This window comes from Choloepus didactylus, chromosome 7 (assembly GCF_015220235.1).
Source record: "Choloepus didactylus isolate mChoDid1 chromosome 7, mChoDid1.pri, whole genome shotgun sequence".
Taxonomy (NCBI): Eukaryota; Metazoa; Chordata; class Mammalia; order Pilosa; family Megalonychidae; genus Choloepus; species Choloepus didactylus.
The window spans coordinates 125,363,848-125,378,230 of record NC_051313.1 but is presented as its reverse complement, the minus strand read 5'-3'; the positions used below and the strand labels follow the sequence as shown (position 1 = coordinate 125,378,230).

General features: G+C 36.7%; 1 protein-coding gene across 1 annotated transcript; it reads left to right on the top strand.

Annotated features, from left to right (window-relative positions):
- Positions 1-11,549: 11,549 nt before the first annotated feature.
- On the top strand, positions 11,550-12,500 carry LOC119540788 (putative olfactory receptor 2W6). Its single transcript, XM_037844732.1, has one exon. The coding sequence runs from the start codon at positions 11,559-11,561 to the stop codon at positions 12,498-12,500; it is 942 nt and encodes a 313-aa protein (XP_037700660.1). The 5' UTR covers positions 11,550-11,558.
- Positions 12,501-14,383: the final 1,883 nt, after the last annotated feature.

The following is a 14,383-nucleotide window of genomic DNA, read 5'->3' as shown; positions in this document are numbered from 1 at the left end:
CTGGAGAAGAAGGCACACACAGGTGCACCAGAGGCTTCCTGGAAAATTGGGAGCTGCCACCATGATAGAGCAGAGCCCACTATCTGCTGAGAGGACACTTGAAAAATGTTCAGATTCAGAGTAAACATTCTGCAGCATTGGATTGGATCCAGTGGTTAGATTTGAGAAACACAAAGCAACGAGTCACCAGAAGAAATACCACACTAGAGAAGAACCTAAGGCTAGGATTGTTTCCATGTGTTGGAGGATCAGTACCTGATAGCTTTGGGGAGACAAGGTGCCAGGCCCCACGCTGGGATCTCGGAGTCACAGTGGAAGCAGGAGTGAGGCAGCTTCAAGGCAGGGCCTGAGAGCAGCTGTGTAGGCAGGCGGGGTGGTCAGCAGACTAGGGTAGTTCTGGGGTATGTTTCCTCAGGTGGGGGCTTCTGGTTTTCATCCTACTAGGGAAACTACTGACCACAGGCCTGGTAACCTTTAGTTTACAGATGAGGCCTGATGACTGATTGCATATGGTGGGGAGAAAGGGTTGAGACAGCAAGGGGGCAGCACTTGAGAAATACTGAGATACAAGTGAGAGTAGCATGGAAGCTGGAGTCCAGTCAACCCAGGAACCACTATCCCAGCTGTTACGAAAGAGGACACTACACTACTTCTTACCAAATATTTGTAATGTGCCATGAGATTTTTATGATACTTCAATACAAAGTGTTACTATGTAGCATCATGATAACATCAACCGTCACTATGCCACTTTGAGAAAACTCTGGATATATATATATTGGTAAAAATCTAATAAAGAAAAAATTACCATTAATAAAATGACTAGAGAAGTTGCAGACTTGGAGAAGATATTTGCAGTACACATATTTGATAAAGTATGTGTATTCATAATATATAAATAATTATTACAACTCAACAGTAAGAATTATTATCACCCACCTACCCCTACTCAAAAAAGGCAAAGGATTAAAACAGACACTTCACCAAAGAAGAAATATAGATGGTAAATAAGCACAAGGAAAGATGCTCAACATCATTAGTCATCAGGGAATACAACTGAAAACCATAATAAGATACTATTATACACACACTAGAATTGCTAAAATTAAAAAGAATGACAATATCAAGTAGTGGCAAGGATGTAGAGCAATTGGAATACTCATCCGTTGATGGTGGAAATGCAAAATTGTACCACTTTGGAAAACTGTAACATAGTTTACATTACATTGTGTTGTACAGTTCTGTTCTATAGAATTGTTTATTCTGGTAACTTATAAAAATCTAAAATTTCCCATATTCTCCACTTTCAAATATATAATTCAGTGGTGTTAAGTTGATTCACAAAGTTGTGCCTCCATCACCACTACCTGTTGCCAAAACTTTTCCATCAGCCCAAATAGAAAATTTGTACCAATTAAGCATTAAATCCCCATTCCCCACCCCTGCCAAGCCCCTGATAACCTGTATTTTAATTTCTGACTTTATGAATTTGCATGTTCTACTTATTTCATATAAGTGAGATCAATAGTTGTCCTCTTGTGTTTGGTTTATTCCACTCAATATGATGTCTTCAAGTTTCATCCATGTTTTAGCATGCATCAGAACTTCATTACTTTTTATAGCTGAATAACATTCATTGTATGTATGTGCTGGTTTGGATGTATTATGTCCCCCAAAATGCCATGTTCTTTGATGCAATCTTCTGGAGGCAGACGTATTAGTGTTGGTTAGGTTGGAACCTATTGACTGAGTGTTTCCATGGAGGTGTGACTCAATCAACTGTCAGTAAGACCTTTGATTGGATAATTTCCATGAAGGTGTTACCCTGCCCATTCAGGGTGGGCATGGATTAAATCACTGGAGCCACATAAAAGTGCTGACAAACAGAAGGAGCAGAGAGCAGCTAAGAGTGACATTTTGGAGCACCTGCAGCCTAGAGAGGAATGTCCTGGGAGAAAGCCCTTTTGAAACCAGAACTTCGGAGCAGATGCCAGCCACATGCCTTCCCAGCTAACAGAGATTTTCCAGACACCATTGGCCATCCTCCAGTGAAGGTACCCGATTGTTGATGCATTACCTTGGACACTTTATGGCCTTAAGACTGTAACTTTGTAACCAAATAAATCCCCTTTATAAAAGCCAATCCATTTCTGGTGTTTCGCAAAATGGCAGCATTAGCAAACTGGAACAATGTACCAATTTTTTTTTAATCCATTCATTGGTTGATGGACTTTTGAGTTGCTTCTACCTTTTGGCAATTGCAAATGATGCCACCCTGAACATCAGTGTGCACATATCTGTTCAAGTCCCTGCTTTAAATTCTTTTGGGGGATTGCTGGGTCATATGGCAATTCTATACTTAACTTTCTGAAAAACCACAAGATTGTTTTCATAGTGACTGCACCATTTTACATTCCCACCATCAATGTATGAGGGTTCCTATTTCTCCACATCCTCTCCAACACTTGTTATTTTCTGTTTTGTTTTTTAATAGTAGCCATTCCAGTGGGTGTGAAATGGTATCTCATTGTGGTTTTGATTTGCATTTCCCTATTAACTAATGATGTTGTGCATCTTTTTGTGTGTTTATTGGCTGCTTACATATCTTTGGAAATGTCTATTCAAGTCTTTTGCTCATATTTTAATTGGGTTGTTTGTATTTTTGTTAAGTTGTAGGATTTCTTTAGATATTCTGGATATTAAACTCTTATCAGATATATGGTTTCCAATTATTTTCTCCCACTGTGTAGGTTGCCTTTTTACTTTCACAATGAAGCCCTTTGATGCACAGAAGTTTTCTTTTTTTAATTCTTGATTATTGATCATATAGTATTGCTTTTTTCATGTCTAGTCATTTTTTATTATATACTGAACTTTGTGTAAGCAGACTATGGAGGTACTAGATTATATTATTTTCCACCACATCAAGTTCTCCAATTTATCCTTTAGGCAGATAATATAAGGGTCTTCTTTTTCTTCCACTACACTACCCCTATTCCTACTACCATATCCCTTTACATACCAATCACAGTAAACATTTTTATTTTTTGATTTTGCTAAACTCTTCAAATTTTTCCCTTCTATTCTTTCTCTCCATATATTTTTCTCTCTTAGTCAAGAATCACTCCCTAATTGTTTTGGATTGCTAAAGCTGACAGAATGTAATATACCAGAAATGGGTTGGCTTTTTCAATGGGGTTTTATTAGGTTACAAATTTACAGTTCTAAGGCCATGAAAATGTCCCAATTAAGGTATCAACAGGACGACACCTTCTCTGAAGAAAGGCTGATGGCATCTGGGGTTCCTCTGTCACATGTGAAGGCATGTGGCAACATTTGCTGAGCCTTCCCTCCTGGCTTCTGGTTTCAATGGCTGTCTCCAAATGTCTCTGGGCATTTCCTTCTCAGCTTGTCTGGGACCTTCTTGCTTCTCCCAGGGCATTTTCTTTCTCTCTATCCATGAGCTCTCTTAAAAGACTCCTGTAAAGGATTAAGACCCACCCTGAATGGGCTGGGTCACATCTCAATGGAAACAACCTAATCAAAAGGTCTCACCCAATAATAGGTCTTCGCCCACAGGAATGGATTAAAAGAACAGTCTTTTCTGGGGTATTGGACAACAGATTGAATAACAGATTCAAACCAGTACACTAATAATATACCTCTTTAACTTTTCTTTAAAATAAACTGTAATCTAATATGGACGGTAATACATGCTAAAATAAAACTGGAAATAAAGAGCTTCTGGAACCTAGATGACAGAATAGTCAAATAAAATAGAGTGGAATAAAAGTGTTTTCAAGGAAGAATGGTTCATCCAGCTCTTGATTATTCTAGTATTATTTTTATAGAATGAACATTTCCATTTGAGGGAACATCATAACCAAAGAGACATAGTGAAGAGAGCTCACAATTATCAAAGATTCACTTTATGTCAGGGACAGTGCTAAATATTTAACATTTCTTACCTTATTTAACTTTCACAATAATTCTTCAAGGTAATTTTTTACCAAAGACAATAGAAATTGAGGCTTTCTTGTTTTTAACCTGAACTACTTGTTTCTGAACTGGAGGTTGAGCCATTTTATCTTTAAAGGCTGTTCTCCTTCCTCTTTGTTCAAAATTATTTTCCAGAGATGTTTTAGTTTTCTAGGCTGCTCAAAGGAGATACCATGAAATGTATTGCTTTAAACCATAGGAATTTATTAGCTTATAGTTTGATGCCAGGAAAATGTCCCAATCAAGGAATAACCAAGGTGATGCTTTCTTCCCAAAGATCAGCTCCCAGTGATCTTTGGCTCCTCTGTTTAATGGCAAGGCACTTGGTGGCATCTGTTGGTCTCTCCCTTCTCTTCCACTTTTGTTGATTTTAGCTTCCTGCTCCAGTGGCTTTTTTCTTTCTCTCTGTATTCATTCCATTTATAAAGGACTCCAGTAATGGGATTAAAACCCATTCTGAATAGTCTCATCAAAAGGTCCTACTTACAATGGGCTTACACTCATAGGAAAGGATTAACTTGAGAACATATTTTTCTGGGTAAATACAGCTTCAAACCACCACAATAGATGATTCGATGTTGTTTTTTTATGGAAAATGGTATTTCAATGCACTTGGAGTATAAGATAAATAGGAGCTCTTTAGATAGAGCTAGAAAAGTATGTTTTTGCAGAACCAACAGTAATATGAAAGAATATGTATATATTTCTCTAGGTAATAAGGCTAGTTCAGGATTTTAAGTACACATATGATGTAAGACATACATGTTAAAAAGGCTCCTTTTGTAGCAAAGTGAAAGATGATTTGGAGTATGAAGGCACAAGAAATTAATAAATAAGAAGGCTCTTGCAAAAAACTAGGCAAAAGTTACTGAGGTGCTGGACTAGGGCAAGAGAAGTGGAAATAAGAAAGAAGGGGCAGATGTGAAAGACTAATGTTCTTGGTAGACTTAGAAACTTACTGAATATGAGTATTCAGGAAAGAAACAGCCCAAGAACACTGATGTTATAAGATTTTGGTGACTGGACAAATTATAAAGAAGTAAAAATCAAGAAAAGCAAGTTTGGAATATAAACTTCAAAGGAATGATGGATATTTGACATAAAATTTGATGAAAAAATTTATAACATAAATACTCTTCACGTCCCCAAAAGTTAGTGATAATAAATTAGATTAAATTGCAATAAAAGATAATTTACTGAAATAAAATTCCATTTATGGCTGACAGAGTCCATTTCTTGTTCTTAAAGCAGTCTATGATGTCATACTACAAAAACATTGAGTAATACAGTAATATGCTAGAAAGAATTTCTTGATATCACTTATAACCCTTGGATTATACTTTTCAAAGAAAATAGCTTTCAACAATAGTTTCAAGTTTTATATATAAGGCTTTGAATGAAACTGTAATGTGTTAGGGGTAGTAATAGGCCAAGTGTGAGTAAGAACAGAAATGATATGGCAAAAAAAATTTTTTTTTGAAGACTGCTTCTAAATTTTCTTATTTGGCTAAGAACCCCTCATCTTTCATTGAATTAACTACCCCATGAGAACCTCATCTCTTTGATCTGTCATGGGGGCTCATTATCTCAGGAATTCTTGAGAACATCAGATTCTCTAGGTATTTGTCCCTAGTTTCCATGAGAAAAATGTTAGGCTCAGAGATGGTAGTACAAGCTAATAATTAAATCTCACAAAGTGCAAGAAGCAACTCTCAGGGGAATGGCTCATCTGACAGTGCAAGAATTTGTTGGAATACATTATGACCATTCATCTAGTTTTGACTGCTCATATATGTGTTTCAATATCTGTTAATAGAAAAAAATCATTGTATGTCATTTGTTTATAAATTAAAGGAGATGATAATATTGTTTCTAGCTAATATATGGCATATACACCAATGCAATTAGTGGTATTGTTTATACTTCATGATTAATAATGTTTATATTTAAAACTTAATATTTGACAAAAGAATGACCAGATATCTTCTGCTCTTACTTGACAAAATGTCTAGAAATGGTCATTGAAGTTAATAAACTATAAGATACGAATAATAATAATAATGATCATTAAAATTTAGATAACTATTTTAAGTGTAAAAAGCACCTTCCTAAGTAATAGCTCATGGGAATCAAAATATCTGACTGTAGAGGTGAAATGTGAGATTCAGCTCCCTTAAAAATCTTTGATAGCTAAACATAGAAAATATGATTTTGAGATGCAGATGTTTCTATTGTGTTCACTGTAAAGTGATCTGAAATAGAACATGCCTACTGTTCTTCATCATCTTTTTCAAAAAACCAAAACCTATTAATTTATACCAATGACTTAGCTTAAGTCATTTGTCAGTCAGATGGATAGTAACTTTTTTGAGATAATTTTAATGATTGTTGTACCAAACTGGGCAAATGCAAATTAAATTACCTTAATATTTTGGAAATAGTTTTGTTTTTGTATTGACTTCAAAAGTCAAAACCAATTTTTTTTCTTCCTTCATTTGCTCTCCTTTTTTTGATATATACCTGTTGTAAGTAGGAAATATTCAAGTTAAGCTTTAGTTGTGGATCCTACAATTGCATAGAAAACTAATCTAATGTAAAAAATATGGTAAAGAAAGCACTTTGCACTGCATGCACTAAGCAAGTAGTAGAGGATATACAACCCAACAGAAACCAAGGCACACGTAGATGCTGGAACAGCTCTTTCTTGACTGTAGGTTCTATTCTGAATTCTGAGTCTGAGGTAGATACTTTCCATCCTTAATGCTTACTAAATTCTGGTCTTCATGTTGAAAATAAATAGTGAGGGAGATTTGCTGCTCCTTCACAGTCTCTCTCTTGGGTGAATCTGTATATTGTATGTGTGTTTGTGTGTGTTGGGAAGAGTGCCATTTCTTCTGGGACCATACACTCTCCAAACCCTTGTTAGAGATAATTAGTTTAGGGAATTTTTGAAAATAAAGTTTAACTCCATAGGGTGGAGCAGAAAAGGAAGTATCCAATCCTGCACCAGCGTTGAAAGCTGTAAGGAGTTCTTCCTTTCCAGACTTGAGTCCTTGGATCTTTAAGTGCTCCCTGTGCTGTGTAATTCAGAGAAACTCCCAGCTTCCCTCATGCTGATCTTTGTCTGGGGCTGGGAGGTGGGGTATGTGGATGTTCACCATCCTCAGATGGTATAACTATTGTGCACTCATCAACATTCTCTCTTCATTGATCCAGATTCACCTCTGTGGGGTCCTGTGACTCCTTTATCTTCTATCTTTTCTCATAGATTTCCTAAATGTTATCTGTCTCCTCTCCTTGCCTTCACTCTGGTCATCCCACTTGGACTTCTAAGTGAAGTTGCAAGAAAGTGAAGGAACCATGGACATGGCATTTCTGAGGTTGCAGTCAAATTTGGTGAGTTAAAGATCTTGTGTAGGCAGAAATGTGGCTTAGGACTCTAAATTACACAAGCATCTGGTTTTTTTTTAGGACCTAGACTATGACTGAATCATGGGCTATTCAAGTATTCCAATACTTCTCAGTCTAAATGTCGACACACTTTATTTAGATAAGCGTGAATAATTTTAAAGATTGTTTTAATATTACTAATTCTATAATGAAGCTGGAGAGACTTTGAGCTCACTATTTCAAAAAGTGAATTTAGAAAGCAGTAGCAGTGGAATCTACTAAATTGGAGAATCTTAAGAATAAAATACTAATTACAGTCGTGCATCACAAGAGAGTACATTGAATAATAAGCTCTAATTTTGAGTGTCAATTATTGACAATGGGATTTTGAGCTGCAGCTTGGAGAGTCAATAAAGAAACATAAAATTGTCTCCTGGGTTACTTATGGCTTTGTATTTACCTCATGTTCCAGCTGGCAAAGGTGAGTGACTTGTCTAGCTATGAAGTGCCCACCCATCTCCTAACTCTGGGACTTGAAAATTCATCCCTCCAACCTTTCTAAGCAGTAAGTCCTAATTTTGCTTTTTGTAAATCAAATTAGATAATAGTTGATATTGGGGCATTAATTGATTTAATTTTTAAAATATCTTGTGAAATGTAAATTACCTGGTCAAGGTTTCAGAAGTCACAGAGGATGTACAAATTCGCTTTCCAGAACATGAAGACATTTAAATGCCGTAGGCATACATCAGGCCACTACAATTAAATGATTAATGTTAATGGCTTTCCTAGGAAACTGTCATATCACTATGTTTAGAAGTCATCCCATTAAGCTCAAATAAGGATAAACTTACTCACACACTATTTAAAATAATATTCTTCACAAACAAGGAGATTAGTCATTAGTTATTTAAATTGCAGTCACTGGCAGAAATGCAAGAATGCAGTCCTCAGAAAGGGAAGCCTTGGTAAAGGAGAGAAGTTATTGAATATTGATGTCATAAAATGAGGAGAAAGGTAGTGTGCCGGTTTGAATGTATTATGTCCCCCAGAAAAAGCCATATTCTTTGATGCAATCTTGTGGGGCAGACAGAATAGTGGGGATTAAGTTGGAATGTTTGAATTAGGTTGTTTGCATGGAGATGCGCCCCACCCAACTGTAGATGATAGGATATTTCCATTGAGGCATGGCCCCACCCATTCAGGGTGGGCCTTGATCAGTGGAGCCATATAAACGTGCTGACTCAAAGATATGGAACTCAGTGCAGCTGTGAGTGACGTTTTGAAGAAGAGCAAGCTTGCTAGAGAGGAATGTCCTGGGAGAAGCCATTTTGAAACCAGAACTTTGGAGCAGACGCCAGCCACGTGCCTTCCCAGCTAACAGAGGTTTTCTGGACGCCATTTGCCATCCTCCAGTGAAGGTACTTGATTACTGATGTGTTACCTTGGACACTTTATGGCCTTAAGACTGTAACTGTATAGCCAAATAAACCCCCTTTTTATAAAGGCCAGTCCATCTCTGGTGTTTTGCATTCTGCAGCATTAGCAAACTAGAACAGGTAGAGAGTAAATGGGTGGTTTAACCACCAGGAACACTTTGAATCAGAAGAGAAATTCTTGAGACAGTCTGGTTGAGTGATCTCATGCTTTGTGGGTCCTTTGGTTGATTTGAGAAACAAGAAAAAAAACGTAACTTGGATTTGTACTCTATGGTTGATAAACATTGATATACATACATACATACAAAAATACATACATACAGTCATCAGGAAACTCCACTGTCAATCAAAACTGCCCTGCACTCCTTCCAATAGGACCAGATGACACTAGGCCTAAGATCATTTTGGCAGCATTTCTGTACCCAATGTACTTAGTATTAATATCCTACCAGGCAAATTTTAACTGTATTTCTTCTTTTCTTAATAAAAATGACTGTTTATCTATATCTTTGCTTGTAATACCATGACAGCTATTTGCTTTAATCAATTTATAGGGAATAACACTCTTCATATTAAATTTTTGAGCTGCAGTCTCAATTTTACAACTTAGTTAGTTTCTTTATATGCAGATTTAGTACAATTATTGTGCTGCCTGACTATACAATTAGAGCTGTAATTGATGGAGTAATATCTGGAATGAATCTGCAGAGTTCCAGTCATGGTTCCATGCAGCAGCCGTGTAACATGGGGCAGGCAATTTTATCACTCTCTTGGCCTCAGTGACTTATTCTGTAATATAGAAAAACAAAACTGCAGACCTCCTGGGGCTGCTTTGTGAATGAAATGAGGTAAACTATATCAAACTGTTAACATCAGTGCCTGGTTCGTAGCAAATTCATAAATATTAATTAACACTAATATTTAAGTGACTCATAATTCTTGCTGTTAATTTATTATGTTCTCTTTTATATATTGAGGTATTTAAAAATATAGGAATTTACAGAGACTAATAGAAAAAAAACCCACATACCCTATCAATCACAATTAATAGGTGTCATTTTATGGTGATATGTCTTTCCAGCTATTTTTAAAGAAGTAAAACATAGAGAAAAATCCCATTTTTGATACAATTTCCTCTCCAGAAGCAACCACTGTCATCAATTTTATTTCCCTTCCCAATTCATTTTAACTTGTATATACATGCATGCTCTCATTTAACCATTATGTAATATTGCTTTTTAAAATTTTCATTTTACAAAAGAGGTGGAGGGAAAGCCTTACTAACAATGCTGGCTTGAGAATAAGTGATGGCCCTCAGTTATTATATCTGGGGATTGTCTATCTGCCTGGATGTATATAGAATATTACCATTTGTCACATCTATTCATAACCACCAAAGAAGCTTGTTGTAGCCTCTGTAATGATGACCTTGACAATACTTTAAGTACCAATAAGTGTCAAAGTATTTATGTACAAAATCTTAAAGCTGTTGTTGGGAACACATATCATATCATGATTTATTTATGGCCAAGCATTTTTAGATCAGTGTATTTGAACCCTATTTTGTGCTCCAATGCAACTGAGAAACAAATATATTTCCTTTTAATAAAAGTGAATCACAGCCCTATTACTTTTTATTAGCTACTTTGGAAAATATGCAAAAATAATAGTAAACATGGACTCTGCCCTTGGATAATTTACATTATACAGTACTCTCACCCAAAAACATAACACTATTTATTGTCAAATAACTTAATTGCAAGGGCAGAGTATCATAGAACACACAAAAGCTTTCAGTTCTATGGAATTATGAGACAGATAAGATAAAATAATCAGTGTGGGCTCCCTGGAAGTGGAGTGCTTTGTGAGAATGAAAAGTGAATAAGAGGAAGGGAAAAGCTGTTAAAAGCATGCTGGATATTAGTCCTATTGGGATTGAGTTCTGGGAATTGCTTTATTCCTAGGTATTTCATCTTTATAGGAAAACCATCTCAACTTCAGAAAAGTCATCCAATCCTCGAGTTAAAATACACCTCAGCAAAATAAAACATGTTTTATCACAGAGGTTTAGGATAGGGATGGTAGAGGGGATATTGAGGTGATGATGAAGCTATTAGCATGTGTGGGGTATGTTAGGGTCATGCTCCAGTAAAAATAATGGATGGAATCAGAGATATGGATATAATCAATAATGAGGTTATCTTCTAAGATTTTGCTTGATCACTTGTAGCCTGTTGCTTTGTATATGTTCCTAGATTTCCCAATATCAATGAGATAATATTTAGAACTAGGTTTCACCTAACAGCAAGCTTGGATCTCTGATCCAGACAGAAAAGTCACTACACCTATCCACGGATCATATATGACTGGGGGAAATTGATAACACCCCATAAAAAGTAAAAAAAATAAAAAGTGTAAATGTAAACTGTTTATTGTTTTGCAAAATAATCAGCTTCTGACAGAATTTTTTTGTACCTCACCAAACTGAAAAGAGTGATGAATTGGTAAATAATCAGAGCAAAAAAAAAAAAAAAAAATTCCCAAACACTGTGTGTTCCTCAGACCAAGTAATGACTTAATCAGTACCTACTGAAATTCTGGGTCAAGCATCCTGCATTTCCATGGAAGACTCATTGCACAATTTTACAGTCGTTCCATTTTTGAGGAATACACCCATGTTCTTCACAGCTATTCATCTTTCTCCCGACAGGTAATGTGTGGTCACAGGTGATGGAAAAAGACAATACAAGTTCTTTTGAAGGCTTCATCCTGGTGGGCTTCTCTGACCGTCCCCACCTGGAACTGATCCTCTTTGTAGTTGTCCTCACTTTTTATCTGCTGACTCTTCTTGGCAACATGACCATCATCTTGCTTTCTGCTCTGGATTCCCGGCTGCACACTCCAATGTATTTCTTTTTGGCCAACCTCTCATTCCTAGACATGTGTTTCACCACAGGCTCAATCCCTCAGATGCTCTACAACCTTCGGAGCTCAGATAAAACCATCAGCTATCTGGGTTGTGCTATCCAGCTCTACTTTGTCCTGGCCCTGGGAGGAGTAGAGTGTGTCCTCCTGGCTGTCATGGCATATGACCGCTATGCTGCAGTCTGCAAACCCCTGCACTACACCATCGTCATGCATCCACGTCTCTGTGGGCAGCTGGCTTCAGTGGCATGGTCCAGTGGCTTTGGTAATTCTCTCATAGTGGCACCCCAGACGTTGATGCTACCCCGCTGTGGGTACAAGAGGGTGGACCACTTTCTCTGTGAGATGCCAGCACTGATTGGCATGGCCTGTGTAGATACCATGACCCTTGAGGCACTGGTTTTTGCCTTGGCAATCTTGATCGTCCTGGCGCCACTCATTCTCATCCTCATCTCTTATGGTTACATTGCACGAGCAGTGCTTAGGATCAAGTCAGCTGCTGGGCGAAAGAAAGCCTTCAACACTTGTAGCTCCCATCTAATTGTTGTTGCTCTCTTCTATGGTACAATCATATACATGTACCTACAGCCAGCAAACACTTATTCCCAGGACCAGGGCAAGTTCCTTACCCTTTTCTATGCAATTGTCACTCCCAGTGTTAATCCTCTGATCTATACCCTGAGAAACAAAGATGTTAAGGAGGCCGTGAAGAAGGTGTTAGGGAAAGGGAGTACAGAAGTACAGTAAGGGGTGATCAAATATTGGAATTATGTTTTTACTCATATATGTTGTTAGACCTAGAAAATAAAGGAATGTTCTGTTATTTCAGACTAAAGGGATACTTAATGAGACGGCGAATTCAGTGGTTTAGCGAGATTAAGAAATGCAATATTCCTGGGTTGATAGTCACTCATGCGCTGCTCAAGCCTCTCAAAATCAATCGTTCTTCTCTGGAAGACTCCAGTCCAGGATAAAACAGTGATCCAGATTTGCAAAAATGCCAGCCATGAGTGCAAACACCAGACATTTTTTAATCCATGCCAGCTTCTATCAGAGTGGTCTGAGCTTAATAGGTCCTCAACAAATTTGAAAAAAAAGAAATTAGAAGTGTAGAAGAAACACTTTTTCCTCAAAATTTCAAATGTTTTTTATAGTGCCAAATGCCTGAATGAGAGCTAAAATAAATTGTTCAGTTATCGAGCTCTTAGTACTGCCAACAGCATAACCAGCAATGAATCCTGCATATTTTGACACATTTATATAATTGAGTTTTATGAAATTTATTTTTTTACTTTCTGAGGCAATAGAGAATGAAGAAGAAAGGATATAAAGCAAGACCAGGAGGTATCTTCTTTAGATAGAAGGAAGAATTTCTTGTTAATACTCAATATTTGTTAAAACCTGTTAATTACTCAAGAAGGCTAAGGGGTCTTCTGGCTCAAAAATTTTCAAGATTATTTAATCGCCATCTCTCATTTTATCATGATAACCTTGCACAGAGGCAAAGAGGAATGAGATGAACTCTAGGAACTGTTGGAATCTTTATGATTAGGAGTTCTATGGACACTGATTTCTTCACACTTAACAGTAATGATTGCAGTTCCTCGCTACTCATTGTAATGGAAATTCTTTTGAATGGTTTCTGTCAAATAAATGAAGGTCCAATTTAAAGGCAGATATGTTTCTTCAGAACTGATTTATCAATTGGATGAACACTGTCTTATAACCTGGGAAAATTTATATTAATTTAGAATTTCTGCAAGTAAATAAGGAATCCAAGGTTTTGCAGTATTGTCAATGACATCATTAGGAACTGGCTGAAGAATGGGTTCAGAAATTTCTCAATTAAGCTTCCTCAAAAGCTTTACGAGAGTTCAGGTTGCTCCAGAGGCTCCAGAAAAATATCAAACATCTAATAAGTTTTCCTCAAAATATAGAATTGTCAGACCACTGTGCATGTTTTCTGATTTTTGAGACCTAACCCATATATTTTCCAGATGGAACAGATTTTGTTTTAGATTACTTAGGGCTTGTGAGAATGGGTCTTGGTTTAGTTTTCTTTTTTTTCCCAGCATTTTATTGAGATATATTCACACAACAATCCATCCAAAGTGTACAATTAATGGTTCACAGTATCATCACATAGTTGTGCATTCATCTCTGCAATCAATTTTAGAACATTTTTATTACTCAAAAAAAAAAAAAAAACCCACAACATACCCCTTATCCCCCTCTATTATTGATCCATAGCATTGGTGTGGTACATTTGTTACTGTTGATGAAAGAACATTAAAATATTACTTTTAACTATAGTCCATAGTTTGCAGAATGTGCATTTTTCCCCATATACCATGCTATTAGTAACTCCTTGTAATAGTGACATACATTTGTTCTGGTTTATGAAAGAACATTTTCATACCTGTACCACTAATCACAGTCATCGTCCATCACAGGATGCACTGTGCCCCTGGTTAATCCTCTAGCTTTCATTCTAGTGACGTACTCTACTCTAAACCTCCCCCTTCAACCACAGCCACACATACAACTCAGAGTTGTTAACTGCACACACTATACTGTGCTACCATTACCTCTGTTTCCAAATATTTAAATTCAACCTAGTTAAAAATTCT